Here is a 20671-nt window from a genome sequence, read left to right on the forward strand (position 1 = left end):
CCCACATTGCAATGGTGATTAAAAATTCTTCTTGAGATGTGGTGGACTCCCAGACATTTGATCCCAAAAGTGAAAGTCAATTTCGTGTTCTTTTCCCAAAGATTTTTCATTTAAGATCCATATTGCCATGATCGGTAAATATGTCCAATTTGAGGGGTTTTATAGTGGTGGGGTGACCCACGAAACACTTAGTTCCGCAATTCGATATCAGATTCGTATCAGTATGGTGGTTGTCTAAGAATAGTCATTACCATATGACTACCTATTAAATAGTCATCATTTTGTCTTTTTTTATACCCACCACCGAAGGATGGGGGTATATTCATTTTATCATTCTATTTGCAACACATCGAAATATCCATTTCCGACCTTATAAGGTATATATATTCTTGATCAGCGAAAACATCAAGACGATCTAGCCATGTCCGTCCGTCTTTCTGTTGAAATCACGCTACATTCTTTAAAAATAGAGATATTGAGCTGAAATTTTGCACAGATTCTTTTTTTGTCCATAAGCAGGTTAAGTTTGAAGATGAGCTAAAATATATCGGCGTATATCATGATATAGCCCTCATATAGACCGATCGGCAGATTTACGGTCTTAGGCCCATAAAAGCCACGTCTATTACCCTATTTTGCTAAAATTTGGGACAGGGAGTTGTGTTAGGCCCCTCAAAATCCTTTGACAATTTAGCTCAGATCGGTCCAGATTTGTATATAGCTGCCATATAGACCGATCCTCCGATTTAGGGTCTTAGACCCATAAAAGCCACATTTATTATCCGATTTAGCTGACAGGGCGTTGTGTTAGACCCTTCGACTTCCTTCGTTAATTTGGCCTAGATCGGTTCAGATTTGGTTATAGCTGCCATATAGACCGATCCTCCAATCGATTTTGCTGAAATTTGGGACAGTGAGTTGTCTTAGGCCCTTCGACATCTTTCTCCATTTGACAGCCTCCTAGGTTCTTGGACCTAGGAGGCTGTCAAATGCCTATCATTTGAGTTTCATCAAACTATGATTGAGTAGTATTCCCATTTGGGGAGCTTATAGGGCGACTATCAATTACTTGGACGTCGTTTTTTATGTCATATTCGTAGTCTACTCCCGAATACCTTTCATTTGAGTCCCATATTGATATATACGTTCAATATGTCTATTTGGAGCAGTTTTCGGGCTTGGGCTACTTGAACCCAAGTTTTTATACCACATTTGCTTTCTACCCTTTATCTTTCATTTGATACCCATATTGTTCCTATCGGTCAACTTTTGATTTTTGGTGGCGTTTTTGTTGTAACGGGGGAGGATTCGCCCCCTTCGAACATCCACAAATTACATAGCCTACACATCCTTCCTGACCATATTCGTCTACTCTCTCGAAAACCTTTCATTCGAGCCCAATATTGTCATTATCGTCCAATAAACCAATCTGGGGGATTTTGGGGTCGGGGCGGCCCCCCAATTACTTGGACTCAATTTTTAATATAGAAATCATACTTTACTCTTGAATACCTTTCATTTAAGTCTCATATTATACCAATCGGTCCACTTTTAATTTTGGGTGGTACTTTTGGGGTAAGTGGGAGGGTTCGCCCCCCTTGCGATATCAAAAACTTATATAGCCTATTGCTCCTTCCGGACCATTTTCGTAATCTTCTCCCGAATACCTTTCATTCAATTCCCATTTTGTCATTATCGTTCTATTTTAAGGGGTTTTTGGGGTCTGGGCGGCCCCCCAATTACTTGGATCCAGTTTTTAATATGGAATTTGTACTCTACTCTTGAATACCTTTCATTTAAGTTCCATATTGTCCCAATCGGTCCTCTTTTATTTTTAGCTGGTACTTTTGGGGTAATGGGGAGGGTCCGCCCCCAATGCGATATCAAAAAATTATATTGCCTATTGCTCCTTCCGGATCACTCTCCAGAATCTGTGAAAATTTCAAAAAAATCGGTTTAGCCGTTTTTGAGTCTATACAAACAAATATAAATTAATTTATATATATATAGATAGATATAGTGCATTCCCAATTTTTAGGTTAAAGAGACCGCCTCTGGCGCGAAAAACCAGAATTATTAGTCTCTAGGAGTCCATAACAAGGAAATATAGAGGAATATTATACTGAAGGTGTGGGTAGGGGTCATGGAATTGAAACGCTAGTGATCTATTTTCGTCTAGAATTCTCTCCCGTATTACAAGATCGCATAGTATATACTAATACTTAGTTCGGCACCTGTTCCAATAGTCTCCTCTGCAAGCACGCGAGGCAATCTGTTATTCGGTAAGGATAGAATCCTATTAATATAGCCGAAGTGCAGTCTTAGCGTCTAGGAAGCCCACTTTCAATATGTAACGTATAGTTGGGTGTATTGCTGGGTAGGTAAAGTAGTTTCTTGATAAAAAAAAACCTGAACACTTCTCTACCTGACCATACCATTCATACCCCCATGCTTGAGCCCCGTAAAATAGGATTGCCTTAGCGGCTGCGTTAAATATTTTCATTTTCACCCAAATATTTGTACTCATTGACAACTTCTATGGGACCAGTACCATAATACCATGCCAGACTTCCTTCAATTCTACTAACCTTTCTGAAGATGACAATTTTAGATTTCGTTAAGTTTAGACTTAGGCCCCAAAGAGAGCATCAATCATCGACTGTAATTCCACAAGGGAGTCCGATAAAAGGACTATTTCATCCGCATACATCAACATTCTAATTTCGACATCCCCAATTCGAACTCCCGCGGGTAAAACATCGTGTAGATCATTTAAATACAGCGCGAACAAAACTGGACTCAGTAAACACCCTTGTCGAACCCCCTGAGTGACATCAAAAGGCTCAGATAATGATGAGCCGTTCCTTACCTGACTCGTTGTGTCCCTATATATTTATGACGTTCGTAGGAAGTCCCATTCTAACTAGCTTATAAAACAATGAGTTTCGCGGTATCATGTCAAAAGCGGCAGAGAAGTCAACAAAGAAAACGTATGTGTTCTTTTTATTCCTTTAGTTAAAATGGATATACTTGTAAGATTGAATATGTTGTCGTTCGTCGAATAACCACTTCTGAACCCTGCCTGGTATTCAATTAAAATCTGATTCTGCTCGATCTACCAACACTACACCAGTAAAGACAACCCTCTGTAATTTGCCAGTTCGCCCTTTTTGTGCAAGAACAATAATAGATCTACGGAAGGAGGATGGAGGAGGATTGTTCCGTAAAAAAGAACGTTGTACCAGCCTTAAGTTTGCAACATTGAACAACTGGGCTTGTAAAAGACAAAAAAGAGTATGATAACATAAATAACATAAAAAATTTTTGTAAAAGCAAAATTTTGGTAAAAACTCAATTTTTGTGAAATACATATTTGAAACAATTCTAAGAAAAAAAAACGAACAAAGATATCTTAGCAATTCTTTTTGAATTTTGTAAATAAAATTTTCCTTAAAAAATCTAAAAATAAATTCTGCCAGATATTTTTTACAAAAATACCCCTTTCCGGTATTTCACAAAGTACTTTTTTTTTACCAAAAAAAAACTCTTTTTTCACAGTTGTTGACTTACAAACTGTATAACTTTTAACTGAATAATCAGATGTGGACCGTTGTTGCGGTGAAGTTCTTGTAAATTTTGTCAAAAATCCAAATAATGCATAAACAAGTAAAAGCGTGCTAAGTTCGGCCGGGTTGAATCTTATATACCCTCCACCATGGGTCGCATTTGTCGAGTTCTTTTCCCGGCATCTCTTCTTAGGCAAAACAGGATATAAGAAAAGATTTGCACTGCTATTAGAGCGATATCAAGATATGGTCCGATTTAGACCGCAATTAAATTATACGTTGGAGACCTGTATAAAATGTCAGCCAATTCGAATAAGAATTGCGCCCTTTGGGGGCTCAAGAAGTAAAATAGAGATATCGATTTATATGGGAGCTGTATCGGGCTATAGACCGATTCAGACCATAATAAACACGTATATTGATGGTCATGAGAGGATCCGTCGTACAAAATTTCAGGCAAATCTGATAATAATTGCGACCACTCGAGGCTCAAGAAGTCAAGATCCCAGATAGGTTTATATGGCAGCTATATCAGGTTATGAATCGATCTGAACCTTATTTGACACAGTTGTTGAAAGTAAGAATAGAATACGTCATGCTAAATTTCAGCCAAATCGGTTAGGAATTGCCCCATCTAGAAGCTCAAAAAGTCAAGTCCCCAGATCTGTTTATATGACAGCTATATCAGGTTATGAACCGATTTGAACCTTATTTGACACAGTTGTTGGATATCATAACAAAATAAATACTTCGTGCAAAAATTCATTCAAATCATTTAAGAATTCCGCCCTCTAGAGGCTCAAGAAGTCAAGACCCAAAATCGGTTTATATGACAGCTATATCAGGTTTTAACCGATTTGAACCATACACTTGTTGAATATAAAAACAAAACACGTCGTACAAAATTTCAGGCAAATCTGATAATAATTGCGACCACTCGAGGCTCAAGAAGTCAAGATCCCAGATAGGTTTATATGGCAGCTATATCAGGTTATGAATCGATCTGAACCTTATTTGACACAGTTGTTCAATTGCGCCATATAGAAGCTCAAAAAGTCAAGTCCCCAGATCTGTTTATATGACAGCTATATCAGGTTATGGACCGATTTCAACCGAACTTGGCACAGTTGTTGGATATCATAACAAAACACGTCGTGCAAAATTTCATTGCAATCGGATAAGAATTGCGCACTCTAGAGGCTCAAGAAGTCAAGACCCAAGATCGGTTTATATGACAGCTATATCAAAACATGGACCGATATGGCCATTTACAATACCAACCGACCTACACTAATAAGAAGTATTTGTGCAAAATTTCAAGCGGCTAGCTTAACTCCTTCAGAAGTTAGCGTGCGGACGGACGGACATGGCTAGATCGACATAAAATGTCGCGACGATCAAGAATATATATATTTTATGGGGTCTTAGACATATATTTCGAGTAGTTACAAACAGAATGACGAAATTAGTATACCCCCCATCCTATGGTGGAGGGTATAAAAATTGAACCACAAATGCCTTCGTAAATTGCATAATACAAAGATCTCGGTCAAAATTGCAACAAAAAAATTAAAATTTGAATATCTCCAAAACCAGTGGAGATGTTGTATACCTCAAGCTGACTTTTTTGTATGGATTTTTAAGCACTATCTAGCAAAATTTTTTGAATTTTGAAAATCGGACCACAAATGAAGATTTGGCAGCCCCAACAATTTTTCGGAGTGCCGAGTTGCAAAATACAAAGAAGATCTCGGTCAAAATTGCAACAAAAATATTAAAATTTGAATATCTCCAAAACCTGTGGAGATGTTGTATACCACAAATGAAAATTTGGCAGCCCCAAAAATTTTTTCGGAGTGCCGAATTGACCAAGTTTATCGGCCTGCCAAGAGGCGCCCGGACCAACTAGTGCCTTTTGCACACGGACATGCTAACACCTCAGCTCTAACCATACCAAATTTCAAAGAGATAACTCTTCCCTTTCACACACAGCATATATTTATAAGTGGAAATAAGTCTGCCATTTTGGAACGGATAGAAATTTTACATGGTTATAGCTGAGGTGTTATCCAGTTTATATGCAAATATTTCGGGGCCCTAAAAATTTTTTTTGCGGCCTGTCAAAAGCTCATTTATGGTCCGATTTAAAAAAAAAAACATAAATAAGCCTTGATATGCGGAATATCTTTTATAGTGTCCAAGAAATTTGACTAACAATTTTTGTTTTTAAATTTTAGTAGACGCTTCTCTTTATTGGAAAGTCAATTCTTTGTAATTTTTTTGTAAAAACAAAAGTAATTTCATTTTTTCGTCTCTATACAGAAAACTTGGCCCAGCACTATTAATTTGGCTTACTGTATTGTAAAAAAGACTTAATATAGATGCGTTTTAAGTGTGTTAACTCTAACAGGAGTTCTGTAAAACACAATATTGACATTTCTTAACAAAAAAACTGGGAAACCCCTTCGAATTCTCAAAACGCAAAGCTGAGACTTTATAACATATTTTCATTGCCCCAAGTAAAAACTAATTGCATGCAAACAAATGTTTGCGCCATCCAAGAATTGAGGTCTCTACGGACATTTTACTACAGAATGCCAATTTTGCAAACATCTTTCCCCGGTGCGGGGATTTTGGGTGTTTTCATCAAGAAATGTGGCAAAATCTACAAATGTGTAAAAAATTAAAACGATATCTTTAGTAGTTTTATAATACCTTCAATTTGAATTTTATTTTTCACCAAAGCGTTTTTTTTGAAAACCGGACCATAAAGCGCCTTTGACACCCCGATCAAAATTTTTTAGAAGATTTCATGAAGATTTCTCTATCCGTTCCAAAATTGCTGACTTATTTCCACTTTGATTTGAATAAGGGAAGTAAGATTTGATTTGTTTTCTATAGCGCTTGTGAAGCAAGTCGTCTTAAAGAGCCCTGTTCAAATTCAGATGTGTGCTTTACAACCTACTCTAGTTGGGATGGTATGTAAAGCACCATGATCCATTTGACATCGTCCGCTGATGTTTTTTCTTGGTCGAAAATGAAATAGCCATACGGATAGCCAGTCAAATGCTTCTGGAAACAACACAACTTTGCTGACTTTTAAATGTTAACAAAACATTAAACAATGGTCTAAGGCCGATCAATATCCTGCAATGAAATCTCATTAATAAATATTATTGTACAATTTATGAATTTTTCTTAAATGGTATGAAAAATGCTCATAAATGTTATGAAAGTTTTTCATAAATGTTATGAAAAGTTTTCATAAACTGTATGTTCATAAATGTTATGACATGTTTCATTGATTTGAGATTTATGAAATGTGTTTCATAAACGTTATGAAAAGTTTCATTGGTACGTATTTAAACATTTTTTTCATAAATGTTATAACAAAATCATTAATATCATGAAAATTTTTCTTTCTGTGTACCGGTTTAGGGAAACTGTGGTCTACTGTTAAGTCACGCAAGGCAAGGTTGTTCAACCGTCAATTTAGTGTGCATACCGAGAGTGGCAGGCTAGGAAGAGAGCCATTCGTCGTATCCGTGGTCTCCGAGCCGAAGGAAAGCCATCATAATATACCGTGGACGAAGTTACGAATGTCATCCCCTGCGTTGGATCCGGACACTAATGCTTAATAATCTTGATCAACCTGGAGTCGAGTACCTTACAACTGTCCTCAAACTGCCTTTGAACACTCTGATAGTTCCCGATGTCTAAAAGATGGGCAGAGTGATCCCGCTACTGAAACCTGAAAGGACCCGAGTAAGGGTAGCCAAGACGCTTGAGGGACTACTCCTCCCTAGCCTCGTTGGAGAATTTCGATTCGCTGAGCATCAGCATGGACTTCGAAAACTGCATAGCACAACAACTGTTTTGTATGCCATCACCGCACACATTTGCAGTGGCTTCAATGAGCCCAGGCCATGTGATAGGTCCTCGTGGCACTGTACCTATCGAATGCATTCGACAAGGTCAGCCAAGCCAAATTTTTTGAGGACATCGCCAATATGTCCCTCCAGCCAGTCTTGAAACGCTGAATCGCGATTTATCTACGTGGTCGCCAGTCGTTTTTTAGTTAAGGGATAAAAAGTCATAGCCCCAGAGTGAAACAAGGAGTTCCCCAAGGCGGCGTGATATCTCCGGCGCAGTTTAACCTCTACCTATCCTTCATTCCACTCTCTCCAGACGGACTAAAGACCGTATCATATACGAACGATTGTACGATCATGCCATCAGGCCCCCCGCCCATTGACGACATCTGCGATAGGTTTAATGTCTACCGCAACGAACTTGCCACTTATTTCCCTGCGAGACATCTGAAGATCTGAATATATGCCACCAAATCTTCAGCCACATTGTTCACTGCGTAGGGAGCTGATCGATGGAGTGACAATCCCGACCATCAAGTGTGCCAAAATACTTGGTGTCACATTTGACAGCTCTTACAAATTCTCCTCACATGCCACAGCAATTTGCGAGAAAGTCAAATATGGAAACAAGGTCCTCAAGTCACTTGCCGGCATCATTTAGGGTGCTGACAAAGAAACCTTGTTGATCACGTACAGAGCAATTGGCCGGTCTGTGGTAAGTTATACAGCGCCAGTGTGGTCTCGTCAGCTCTGTGACGAGCTGTGGAATAATATTGAGATCTGCCAGAATGCCGCTCTTCGAACTGTGACGGGCTGTTCCTCAGTTCCAACGTGGACCACCTCTATCGGGAGACAAAGATCCTACCTGTGCGAACACATAGCTACATGCTGTCTATATCAATACCTTTTGGGCTGCCATCGAAGGAACCATCCAAATCATTACCCTGTGGATAAGTATCCACCGTCCAGAAGCCTTAAGGTAGATCTACATGATCTAGAGCGTGAGGTTCAGCGGTACAAGAGAGAACCTCTAGATCAAGCGGCATATCAAGCAGGTCTAGATAACGTTCATGCAGACACGATAGCAGATAAATAGCTACCTGGTGCATGTAGTCCTTGTAGAGCGAACGCCTCCCATTGCACCTGAAGAAATTGACCACCCCGGCAAACCAGAATAGATCTGGCTCAATTACGTTCCGGCAGATGCAGCCTGTTCAACTCCTACAGAGCAAGGATTGATGCTGACGTGCAAGATGTATGTCCCGATTGTAACCAGGGACCACATGATACACAGACCCACTCGACTCAGACCCAGATCGCTGTGCACGCACCTCATCTTAGTCGCAGGCTTTCTGGGTCTTGACACTCAACAGAATCAAGCAAACGAAAGATAGAACACAACAACAACAACAACAATCAATCATGGGAATGCAAAGACTTGGCGATACCAGGAATGACAATGGCGACAGATTTATTTCTGCGCAAGAAACCGGCTCTTTATTGGAGGCACAATATTCCTCCATAAAAATATACACAAATGTACTTGGGAACCACCAGATGGAAACACCCGTAATCAAATCGACCACGTATTTATCACCAAACTCTTTCTGGATTCGCTGATGGATGTGAAAACTAAACGAGGAGCCGACATCGAAAGTGACCATATGCTCTTAGTGCTCAGCCGTAGTGAAAAGGACTCAAACACAAAGCACAAAGTTCAACCTCTTAAACCTAAAAGACCCCGAAACAGCGCGCGACTACAAGGCAACCTTAACGGCCTGTTCCACAATACATGGATTTATTCCAACTCACCTTTCGTACAGCGGATCCATATGTTCTTCGAGCGCCCCCTCCTTCGCTGACCTAGCGGGTTCCAGTGTAGGGCATTACTCGCTATATCATCGCGCAGTCGGCGTAGGATGACCCAACCAAGTCCATTTTCTCTTTCGGATTTCTACATCGACAGGGGAAGTGTTTGTTCTTAAGGCTGTTAATGTATTCCCTTTTTGCGATATTTTTCGGCGATTACTTTTTATAGGTAATACATTTTAAAGCAAAAAAACTTGCCGATTTATTCAGTAGGATATTCCTTCATTACTTGTGGTAAAACAACATTATTTGTGCCCATGCCCCGACGAAAGACAAGGTCGAGCAGACCAAGGATATTTTCTACGAGCGCCTAGAGAAAGAATATGACCGCTGCCCCGCCCATGATAATAAAATCGTTCTGGGAGATTTTAATGCGAAGATAGGGAAGGAAGACATCTTTAGTCCAACAGTCGGAAAGTTTAGCCTTCACGAGATAGCGTCCAGTAATGGGTTGAGGCTGATAGATTTCGCCGCAGCAAAAAGCATGGTAGTTAGTAGCACCAGATTTCAACATAAATATTCACAAAGCCACATCGCTGTCATCCGATCTAAACACGAGGGACCAAATTGATCACGTTGTGATAGATGGAAGGCATTCATCCAGCGTGTTAGATGTTCGGTCGATCCGTGGAGCGAATATAGATTCGGATCATTACCTTGTTGCAGCAAAGGTTCGAACTCGTTTGAACGTGGCGAGGAAAGTACTATCTGACACTGAACGGAAGCTCGACATTGAAAAGCTGCAAACACAAAAGATGGCAACGGCATACTCCACTCGAAGGACCCAACTGCTTGCTGAAATCACTCCTTGTTCCGATCATATAATGACGTAGTGGCAAACCCACTCCATGGAAAATGCCGTACTTTGGTGCCGGAAGCTTCCCCAAAGAAACATATGGTACCACCAAGAGTGTCGAGATTCTACTAGAGCCAAGAATACGGCATATAGAGCAACCCTGCAATCAGTAGCAAAGCGCCAGATGAAGGAGAGGTATCGGGAGAAAAGGGGAGAGGAGAAACGTCTATTCTGCAGAAAGAAAAAGGAAATGGAAAGACGTGAGTGTGAGCGAATTGAGATTTACAGGAGTCAGAATGAAGTCCGGAAATTCTACCAAAGAATTAAACATCAAACCGATGGCTTTGGTACAGGCACATTCTCCTGCAGAGACAAAGAAGGAAATCTGGTAACTAACACAGATAACATGCTGAGGATATGGAAAGAACATTTTACCAACATTTTACCACAGAACCAATCAATGATGATGGTATAGAATGTTTACCTCCTAGTCAGAATGAGGTCCAAGTAGCAGTGACCCGACTAAAGAGCAACAAGGCAGCAGGAGCCGACAGATTACCCGCTGAACTGTTTAAGACCTGATAAGGCGTATGCATCAGCTTATCTGCGCAATCTGGCTAGAAGTCCCGTACACAAGAAAGGAGACAAGACGGAATGTGCCAACTACAGAGGAATAAGTCTCCTCCTCATCGCATACAAGATACTCTCGAGCGTACTGTGTGAAAGATTAAAACCTAAAGTCAATGAGATAACTGGGCCCAATCAATGCGGCTTTAGACCTGGTAAATCCATCCTGGACCAGATATTCACACTGCGCCAAATCCTGGAAAAGACTCGAGAAGGACAAATCAACACCTACCATCTCTTTGATGACTACAAAGCCGCTTTCGATACTCCTTTACGTTCAAAGGTATTTCAAGCCATGTCTGAGTTTGGTATCCCTGCCAAGTTAATAAGACTCTGCAGGATGGCACTTGCTGATACGCGTTCCTCAGTAAGAATAGGAAAGAATCTCTCCGAACCATTTAATACCAAACGACGTTTCAGACAAGGAGACAGCCTATCGTGTGATCCCTTTAATATCCTGTTGGAGAAGATTATACGAGATGCAGATGTGAATAGATATGGCACACTAATCAGAGTGTGCTATGCTACTCGCCTATGCCGACGACATCGATATCATAGGTCGGTCACCGGAAGTAATAACTGCAGCCTTTGGCAGTAAATGGAGATAAGACGAAATGGATGGTTTCAACTCCCAAAAAGCCTTGCACAACCGAGCAGATAAAGAAAATGGAGAAAGTTGGGAACGACAACTTTGACACAGTCAGTAACTTTATCTATCTCGGCACGCCGTAACCGAAACGAATGACACCAATTTTGGGATTAAGCTAAGAATAATACTGGCAAACAGATGCTACTTTAGACTAAGTAAGCAGTTTTGATTACACTATACAAGACACTGATACTACCCGTGCTGTTATATGGTTCTGAAGCATGGGTACTTGTGAAAGCAGATGAGGCAGTGCTTGGAGTATTTGAGAGAAAGATTCTTCGTAAAATATATGGACCAGTTTGCTATAATGTATGACGATGTATGACGATGACAGCATAGTTACACGCATCAAAATACAACGGCTGAGTTGGCTCGGTCATGTTGTCAGAATGGAGCATATGGTCACGTTCGATGTCGGCTCCTCGTCTACAGATGACGTGTATCGTGTGGTCTCTGCTTACAATCGGAACATACATCAGCATCAATCCTTGCTCATAGGAGTTGAGGCGGCTGCACCTGCCGAAACGTAGTTGAGCCCGAACTACTCTGGTTTGCCGGAGGAGGTCAATTTCTTCAGGTGCAATGGCAGGCGGTCGCTCTCCAAAGACTACATTCACCCAGTAGCTGATTACCGCATTTGCTTTCGTGCCTGCATAAATGTTGTCTGGAGCTGCTTGATATGCCGCTTGATCTAGAGGTTCTCTCTTGTAGCGCTGAAACTCACGCTCTAGATTATGTATATCTACCTTAAGGCTTCTGAGCGGTGGATATCTATCCACAAGATGGTATTGCTTAGACAGCATGTAGTTATGTCTTCGCACTGATAGGATCTTGTCTCCTGATGGAGGTGGTCCACATGAGAACGGAGGAGACAGCCGATCGCAGTTCGGAGGGCGACATTCTGACAAATCGGAATATTATTCCACTGCATGTTACAAAGCTGAAGAGACCGCACTGGTGCTGCATAACTTACCACAGAGCGGTCAATTGCTTTTACGTGGTCAACATGGTTTCTTTGTCTGCACCCCAAGTGCTGCCGGCAAGTGACTTGAGGACCTTATTTCTACTTTTGATTTTATCGCAAATTGCTGTGGCACGTAGAGAGAATGTGTAAGAGCTGTCAAATTTGACGCAAAATTTTTTGGGACACGTGATGTTTAATCTATCGCAGATGTCATCAATGGGTGGGGCCTGATGCCATGATCGTACAATTATCCGATCTCTATGCTGTCTGGAGGGGGGGAATGCAGGATAGGTAGAGGTTAAACAGTGCCGGAGATATCACCCCGCCTTGGGAACTCACTGTTTCACTCTACGGTGCTTCAAATTCTTCTCCCTAACTTCCACAAATGACTGGCGGCTACACAGATAATTCGCGACCCAGCTTTTCAGGCCTTGCTGGTGTTGGCCATGTCCTCCTTTAGCGATCCTTAAGTAGCACATTGTATCCGTGACAAATGTGCAAGTCCTTCCGATTCATAAAATCCACAATCTTATCGATCTTGCCACGGAGACCGTTGCAGTTTAGTTGCAAAAATGAAACACTTCGCGGCACTGGTCTGGCAATATTGGGGCTGGGATGCTGCTGTTGCGTATATTGCCGCACGGGTGAGGTCAGGGGGGTCACATAGTCCGACGATGAGGACGCAGAAGGCGACGACGACGCTTGTGACCCACTGCTGGCTATGTTCGCACAACACCTTGCAACATATTCAGTATGACTATACTCCCGTAGTGAAGTGAGGCCAAAGCAAGATCGGAAATGTTCCCACTCCACGCACCGGTAACATCTCACCCACACCGACCGATAATGGAGGCGGTTCTGGCAAACCGAACAGAACCAGGGTCCGGGATTCTTTTCGATCCCGGCACGGACCAGAAGCGTGCGGAGAAATCACTTCGGGATGTGCCTCTCCCATGACGAAAAAAGACAAAAACCTGCACTGAGGTGGCAGCCATTGGTGGATTCCATCGTTCCATCGGGTCCATCCGGTGCGTACAACCGGCTGCCATGGGATTGTATTGATTGATTGTAGATTATTGTGGTTTTTACCCACCTTGGCATTAAAACATCCCATAACAAGTTTAATATCTCCTTTTGGTAGAGAGCGTGGCACTAAGTCGTGTTGAGAATTGAACTGATCCTTTGTTTTGTCGTCATCGGGTTTGGTTGGCGCAAAGCAAGGTACAATGGATATTTTGCGGAGTTTTAAATTTGATCTTGCCTTCATGATGCGTTCAGATATAACATTGTATGATAGACCGACCACATTTATTCGTTGGGTTTCATTGCCTAAAAAATCAAGTGGTAGCCACCTTGAAGATCCATAGTTCCAGATTTCAGCCATCGTACTTAAATTAAACCGAGGATGTCAAGGTGGTAGTCTGACATCTCGTTCTGGACTTTGTAAATTCTCGATGCTTCTGAGAGAGTTCTAATGTTCTATGTTCCAATCATAAATCGTGTTCTGAATCCATAGTTTGTCATCGGGAGGTTGTCAGTTCTATTATTTCTTGTGGGCCATTATTTCTTGACGGATTGGGCCATCGCACCGGTACCTAGTGCTTGGGCTGCGAGCGACCCTCTAGACCGGACTTTCTTGACGGTGAATTTTATGAAGATATGGGAGCGACGCCGTTGGCTATTTCTTTAGCTCCTCCGCTGCCGACCATATTGCACGAACCCATCGCGAACGTATTTGTATCCGTGCAATCGGGACACCCCTGCATGCGCTAACTTGTTGGCAATTCTGATAAGCTTTCCCTATCCACCGCGCGGTGAGGCGTCCAATGGGAGAAGGAGTTTAAAAATAATTTCCAAATATTTTCTGTTTCAAAGCCTACTACGTTAAAGAAATATTAATGCTCACATATACATATTTAGTTTCAAAGCCTACAATGTTAAAACGTTTAAAATCTATTTTAAAAATAACAGGAACCATTTTAATAAATTGAACTTCAAAATTTCAATTAGAAAATGTAAGTTATCTCGAAAAAAATGCTGCCAAAAATACAGATAATAAACGGTAGTCACTGCAATCCAAGTGTTGTACTTGAATTTTTCGTATTACAAAACTACCTCAAATAAGTAGATTTACTCACATTTCCGTAAGCATCGCAAATCTAGATTTACGATAAGTGCAAGCATGATATACTCAGATTCGATGTATTTTCAAAATTAACGCTCATTTCACAACACTGTTCATGTACTGAAATTACTAAGCACACAGCAACTCTGGCTATCAGCTGATTGTGACACTTTTGGTGGATCTAAATATAATACTGGTCGAGCACCACAATAAGTGGTGTGGTCCGGCTATGGGCAAAGGATTTTAAATTATTTTGCTTAATTAACAGAGCCCACGCATTAAAATATGTCCTAGCATAAGATATACTTAAATACTCGGCCTTGCACAAACCATATATTTTAATTGTACATAAACGAATTTAATACATTGACATGGCAAGTATAGCAACCATTAATTGGCTCTTCATATGTGGTCTGGCGTTTTGTCTGGGTGGAGTTGCGGTGCTTAGTTTAATGCCTCTGCCTTCAGGTGAGTAGGCCAGCATAATATCGAAACCCTTCAATTATATATGACACGCTATGGCACTTTCTTTAGACTGCATTTGCCCTATAAGCCGGCCGAAGCCTAAAGAGTCTGCTGACTTATCACAGAAGCCACCAGATGAACTACAAGCTATGCATAAGCTCGCAATTTTGGTTCCGTTCAGGGATAGATTCGAAGAGCTTCTACAATTTGTGCCACACATGACAAAGTTCCTCCAAAAACAAAACGTAGTCCATCATATTTTCGTTTTAAATCAAGTTGATCGTTATCGCTTTAACCGTGCATCGCTGATTAATGTAGGCTTTCGCTTTACTAGCGGGGTGTATGATTATATAGCGATGCATGATGTCGATTTATTGCCCCTGAATGACAATCTACGCTATGAGTATCCTAGTGACGGTGGACCGTTACATATCGCTGCTCCAGAATTGCATCCTAAATATCATTATGAAAACTTTGTTGGGGGCATATTGCTGGTAAGAAATGAACAATTTGCGGCAATGAATGGAATGTCTAACAAATATTGGGGATGGGGTCTTGAGGATGACGAATTTTTTGTACGAATAAGGGATGCAGGTCTGAAAGTGACGAGACCTCAAGGAATTAAGACTGGAATCAATGATACTTTTAAGTAAGTGAGGATATTGAAATGTAATTCAAGCCAAATCATACTTTTCCGAATTTCTTCCACAGCCACATTCACAATCGCTACCATCGCAAACGAGATACCCAAAAGTGTTTCAATCAGAAAGAAGTCACACGTAGGCGTGACCGCGAAACAGGCCTCAATACTCTTCAGTACAAAATCAGCCATGTTCACGATGTGATGATCGATAGTATACAGATAACCGTATTAAATATTGAACTGGAATGTGATTTAAGTAAAACTCCTTGGTGTGATTGCAGTGGGAACGCCCAGGCTGCAGCTGAAGAAAAAACAAAACAGTGATAATAAAAATTCATATAAGGACGCACACAAACTTTTGATTTAGATTAAAAATCTTTTATTTTTTTAAATTAAGCCTTAACCATAAAAATACAAGTTCATACACTAGTAAACGTGAACCATGCCATACAGGAAGGTCCAAAATAGAACATATGTGCATAAAGCGCCCATGAAGCTATTTGTCAGCAAACTTTGACGATTGATGAAAAATTTCCGCCATTGTGTTCCAGACTTCATCAAAACCAACAGCCATAAAACGAAAACCGAAAGAAAGTAGAAAAGAAATCCCAGAAGACCATTCAAACCCAAAATTCCAGCTGCGCATCCGGAGATAGCTGCCATTGATGTACGACAATATTCAACGGCAGAAATATTATTCCGTATAGCCGCTTCGCTGTAAGCAATCAGCTCGCCTGTTTTGGATGCGATTGGTTTAACGCGTTGCATTTCTTATTTTTATTTAATATTCACCAAATCATCGACTAATTAATATTGGACCGTATGAATCTAAGTGCTGTAGGGTTGCCAATGTCTTTAAGAACTAATTACCGAGTATTACAGCAAGTCCCAAGCACTTCGACATTAACGACTGTCAAATAAATTTATTATCGAGGTATATTTGTGATTGCACACATGTTGTTCTAAACCAAATGAGGGAATATGCTACTGAGTGAAATCAGCAAATTTCTTGACCTGCACGAACTAACCAACGATATATCGTATGATGGCAGTACTACAGAGTGACATAACATAAAAAACTCAGAATGTGCGGAAATCGACCAGAATTTTGAGCTATGAATTAACTCATTCCATTCAGGAGGCCGTAAATGGACTTGCTTTGAAGAAAAATAAAATAATAAACGAAACTATAAGCTTGAATTTGCTGAAATTACTATTTATGCCCTTTAGATTGATTTTTGAGGTCTGCCCTCCAGTTTCGAAACAGAAATCTGGAAGGTTTGTTTTACGAAAAATGGTTCTGGGGTATGTGTGGGACATGCATCCTGCACGTCGACATCAATCAATGCTCTGATGGAGTTGAGGCGGCTGCATCCAGTCAGAACTACTCTGGTTTGCCGGTGGAGGTCAATTTCTTCAGTTGCAATGGAAAGCGGTCGTTCTCCAAGGACTACGTTCACCCGGTAGCTATTTACCGCATCTGCTACCGTATCTGCATGAATGTTGTCTAAACCGGCTTGATTTAGAGGTTCTCTCTTGTAACGCTGAACCTCACGCTCTAGATCATATACCTTAAGTCTTCTGGAAAGATGATGATTTGGATGGTCTCCGCGATAAAAGCACAAAAGGTATTGCTTAGATAGTGGAATAGTTGATAGGTAGAGGTTACACAGTGCCGCAGATACTGTTTTACGCTACGCTGCTTCGACTTCTTATCCACAAATGACTGGCGACAACAGAGATAATTCGCGACCCAGCGCTTTAGGCCTAGCTGGAGGGACGTGTTGGCGATGTCCTCAAATAGATTAGCATGGCTGACCTTGTCAAATGCCTTCGTCCAGTGTCACTAGGACCGTCCTATTACCTTGGCCCGGGCTAATTGAAGTCGTGGAAAATGTCCGGTGTTGGCATGTACCGCAGATGTTGTGCTGTGCAGTCTTCGAAATAAATGCTGATGCCTGGCGAATGGAAAGAAGAGAGATAGGTCCGTACGACTCCCTTCCTTCGGGTCTTTTTCAGTCTTCTGTAGCGGGATCACTCTGCCCATCTTCTAGGCATCGGGAACTATAAGAGTGTTCAAAGATAGGTTGGTGGCACTTGTAAGGTATTCAACTCCAGGTAGATCCAGATTCTTCAACATCAGTTTAGAGATTCCATCGGGGCCCAACGCCTTGGATGATTTGACGCCACGGATGACATTCGTAACTTCGCCCACGGTAAATTTTAATGACTGTCCATCGGCTCGGAGACCACTCTCGCCCTAGCCCTGTCACTCTCGGGTTGCACAATAATTGATTGTTGAATATCCTAAAGCATCCCTTCGGATCAGTCACAGTTACGGCACCAAAAGTGATTGAGGTCCTGTCATTCCGTCTACCGGGGTTCGAGAGTGACTTAACAGTAGTCCACAGCGTGGCTAAACCGGTACCTAATTTACATTGCTCCAAGTGTTACAGACGCAAATTCCGCCTTTGTTCGTTGACTACCCTGTTTATTTCCAGATTCAGCACGCTAATTCTGGGGTTGTTGGGGTCCGTAAAACGAATCTCATCACGCTCGTCGGCAAATACCGCTACCTAAAGAGTTACAGTATAGGTCCCAGTGCACAACAAGTTAAGATATTGATCAACAGCTCAGAATCAAAAAAGAGAAGTTTAGTCAGAGTAGAAAAGCAATGCAAGAGGAAAACATATTTATTTTAACCATCGGAGACAAACAACTTAAGCAATTTTAGTCGAAAAACGTTGTTAGAATGAGAAAAAAATTCGTAAATCACGAGGAAGCTGATTCCAACGTCGTCCTATTCTCACTAAGTACGATCTTGTCATTATATTACTCCTTATTCTAGGAATAAACAACTTTGGGTAGACCAAGAAAAAGTAAAATACTTTTAATGTACTCGGTATTGTCATATGGCGACTACTTTTGTTATGATTCTTTTTTTTTTTGCTAAACTGGCAGTTCGCTGTTAATTTTTAAGTATTCATGTGAAATTCAGTTTGCTACTAACAAGCAGGATTCACTAATAGATTCAGTGAATCCTGCTAACAAGGATGCACTAATGAGGTGAGGTCATGCGAACAGCTGAGTACAATTTTTTTTTATTTTTGTTTTGATTTTGCAATAAATCTGAATGTCAAAGGCAGCTGTGATATTTCTCTTAAATCTTAAAAACATGTTGTATTTTATTCGATATTTCACACATAAGCAACAAAGCAGTGTAATAATGATGAAAATACAATTATAAAACACATTTGTAAAAGATAAGTTGTAAACAAAGTTTATTTCTAAAACCAATTTGCGGCATTTTCCACACAAGGTATTTTCTTTTGGGGTAGATTTTTGTTGTTGTGCTATTGACGCTACCTCTTAGTTGTACCATGTTAGTAACTCACACATATTTTTTCTTAACTCTCAATAAATAGATTTAAGTTCATTATAAGAACTCTTGTTTTAATCAAAGACACAAGATTTGGTCTCACAAGTGGGATTGATGAAAATGCCACTGGAAGCTGCGAATTTAAAGGAATTGGCTTCGCTACTGAAAAATGCATTGCAAAGTACGGCAGCGGAGGTGACAACTACAGCGGCTGCAAGTATTTCACAACATCCTGTAAATGTGCGGCTGACGAATACACCTTCTGTTTCAATTGCTCCTTTCAAACCCTCGGAAACGTCGTCAGTGCTGGATCTGGTATGAGGCTGCCAGATATAAGCGCATAAAGCAGAAGACTCAACGGCAGAAAATTCAACGATGCGAGGAAAAGGACGATCTTTTTCCTTGCTTTGGTTGTGGAGAGCAACAAAAAAGGGACCAGTGCAAATTTAGAAACGCCACTTACCATGCACGCAAAAGAATTGGCCATATAGCTAGAGTTTGCAGATCCAGAAAGGCATTAATGATTGAAGTTTCGATTGGCGGAAGGAGTTTTAGTATGGAGCTAGATACCGGAGCGCCGTGTGGTATTGTATTGTAAGTATAGCAACACTTAGGAAGGTTATGCACAACACTCGATTTCAAAGTACGGAAAAAAATTCACTAGCTATACGGGACATAACATCGATTGCTCGGGATGTGAAGAGTGAATCTATACGTGGTGAAAGGCGACTTTGACTCCTTGTGTGGCAGGAGTCATGTTATTTTCATCGAACGCAGTGAACTCGATAAAAACTGCATCTTTTTTATTGTCTACTCAAGAAAAGGAAAGAGTGCAAAAGGTGTTAACGCGCTTTGAGAAAGTTTTCAGTGAAATGGCTGGTAAACTGGAGGGGCCTCTTATTAAGTTACACCTCAAGCCTGGTTTGACTCGGGTTTTTGCAAGAGCAAGGGAGAACCCTTTGCATTGAGGGATGAATACGCAGCGAAATTGAAAAGATAACAGCGGGGCTGTACGAAAAAGTCGATTGCTCGGAATGGGAGTCGACTTCCCATATGGTGTCCAAGAGGAAATGTAAAATCCGCTTAACAGGCATTACAAGCCAGCGAACCACACCCAAGACCTAAGCCTGAGGATTTTTTTAACAGGATGAAAGGTTCGAAATTGACAGATGCGTATTCACATTTGGTATTCACATTTGGTTGTAGATCCTGAGCTGGCCCATGTTCTCACTTTGAACACCCCGACCCACGGGCTAATACAGCTAACACGAGCAGTTTATGGTGCGGCGATCCATTCGTCGGACCTTATAGACAAACCTCACTATTGAATTGACAATATGGCTTATTCAAATTAATTTGGATTGTTCTTGAGAAAACCTGCAAACCATAAAGCACTTGAGACATAAATAAATAATGAGCTCGTCTTACACGCAAAGGTAGAAAAATGGCAGAAGCATACATCTTACGGAGACAGCCCCAAACCCTTCCAGACAAGGCGGCAATATGAGATTTCAAGAATAAAGGCCTGGTTATGCAGTTGTAAATGTAGGAAAACGTGTCTGCTGTTTTATTTTGGCTTATAAATACGAATAAATACACATACAAGTGATTACCGAACGTCTGTCGACCGTATATGGAAAGTAAAATTCAGTAAAAACACAATTTTACGTTCCATTTTTGTGTCAGCTGATAAAATTTGAAGTTTGAACAAATTTC

The 20671-nt window shown here is 40.9% G+C and overlaps 3 protein-coding genes across 3 annotated transcripts; 1 reads left to right on the forward strand and 2 right to left on the reverse strand.

The window, feature by feature from the left end:
• Positions 1–6658: 6658 nt before the first annotated feature.
• LOC131995275 (uncharacterized) lies at positions 6659–14132 on the reverse strand. Its single transcript, XM_059363723.1, has 2 exons — positions 13437–14132; positions 6659–6713 (listed from the first exon to the last, which is right to left on the reverse strand). Exons 1-2 carry the CDS (start codon positions 13725–13727, stop codon positions 6696–6698), a joined length of 309 nt encoding a protein of 102 aa, XP_059219706.1. The 5' UTR covers positions 13728–14132; the 3' UTR covers positions 6659–6695.
• Positions 14133–14631: 499 nt separating this feature from the next.
• Positions 14632–15931, forward strand: LOC106089207 (beta-1,4-galactosyltransferase 7). Its single transcript, XM_013255003.2, has 3 exons — positions 14632–14936; positions 15003–15582; positions 15645–15931. The coding sequence occupies exons 1-3, from the start codon at positions 14840–14842 to the stop codon at positions 15898–15900; spliced, it is 933 nt and encodes a 310-aa protein (XP_013110457.2). The 5' UTR covers positions 14632–14839; the 3' UTR covers positions 15901–15931.
• A 1-nt stretch (position 15932) lies between these two features.
• Positions 15933–16344, reverse strand: LOC106089208 (ER membrane protein complex subunit 6). The gene has a single exon (XM_013255004.2). It carries the CDS (start codon positions 16342–16344, stop codon positions 16003–16005), a length of 342 nt encoding a protein of 113 aa, XP_013110458.1. The 3' UTR covers positions 15933–16002.
• Between the last annotated feature and the right edge of the window lie 4327 nt (positions 16345–20671).

The sequence above is a fragment of the Stomoxys calcitrans genome, chromosome 2, assembly GCF_963082655.1.
Source record: "Stomoxys calcitrans chromosome 2, idStoCalc2.1, whole genome shotgun sequence".
In the NCBI taxonomy this organism is placed as follows: domain Eukaryota; kingdom Metazoa; phylum Arthropoda; class Insecta; order Diptera; family Muscidae; genus Stomoxys; species Stomoxys calcitrans.

Excerpts from the sequence above, each read along its gene's own strand:
- LOC106089208 (XM_013255004.2), bottom strand. The coding sequence starts at position 16,344 with ATGCAACGCGTTAAACCAATCGCATCCAAAACAGGCGAGCTGATTGCT.
- LOC131995275 (XM_059363723.1), bottom strand. The coding sequence starts at position 13,727 with ATGGCTGAAATCTGGAACTATGGATCTTCAAGGTGGCTACCACTTGAT.
- LOC106089207 (XM_013255003.2), top strand. The coding sequence starts at position 14,840 with ATGGCAAGTATAGCAACCATTAATTGGCTCTTCATATGTGGTCTGGCG. Across the intron at positions 14,937-15,002 it reads TTTAATGCCTCTGCCTTCAG|ACTGCATTTGCCCTATAAGC; the intron begins GTGAGTAGGCCA and ends CACTTTCTTTAG. Across the intron at positions 15,583-15,644 it reads GGAATCAATGATACTTTTAA|CCACATTCACAATCGCTACC; the intron begins GTAAGTGAGGAT and ends TTTCTTCCACAG.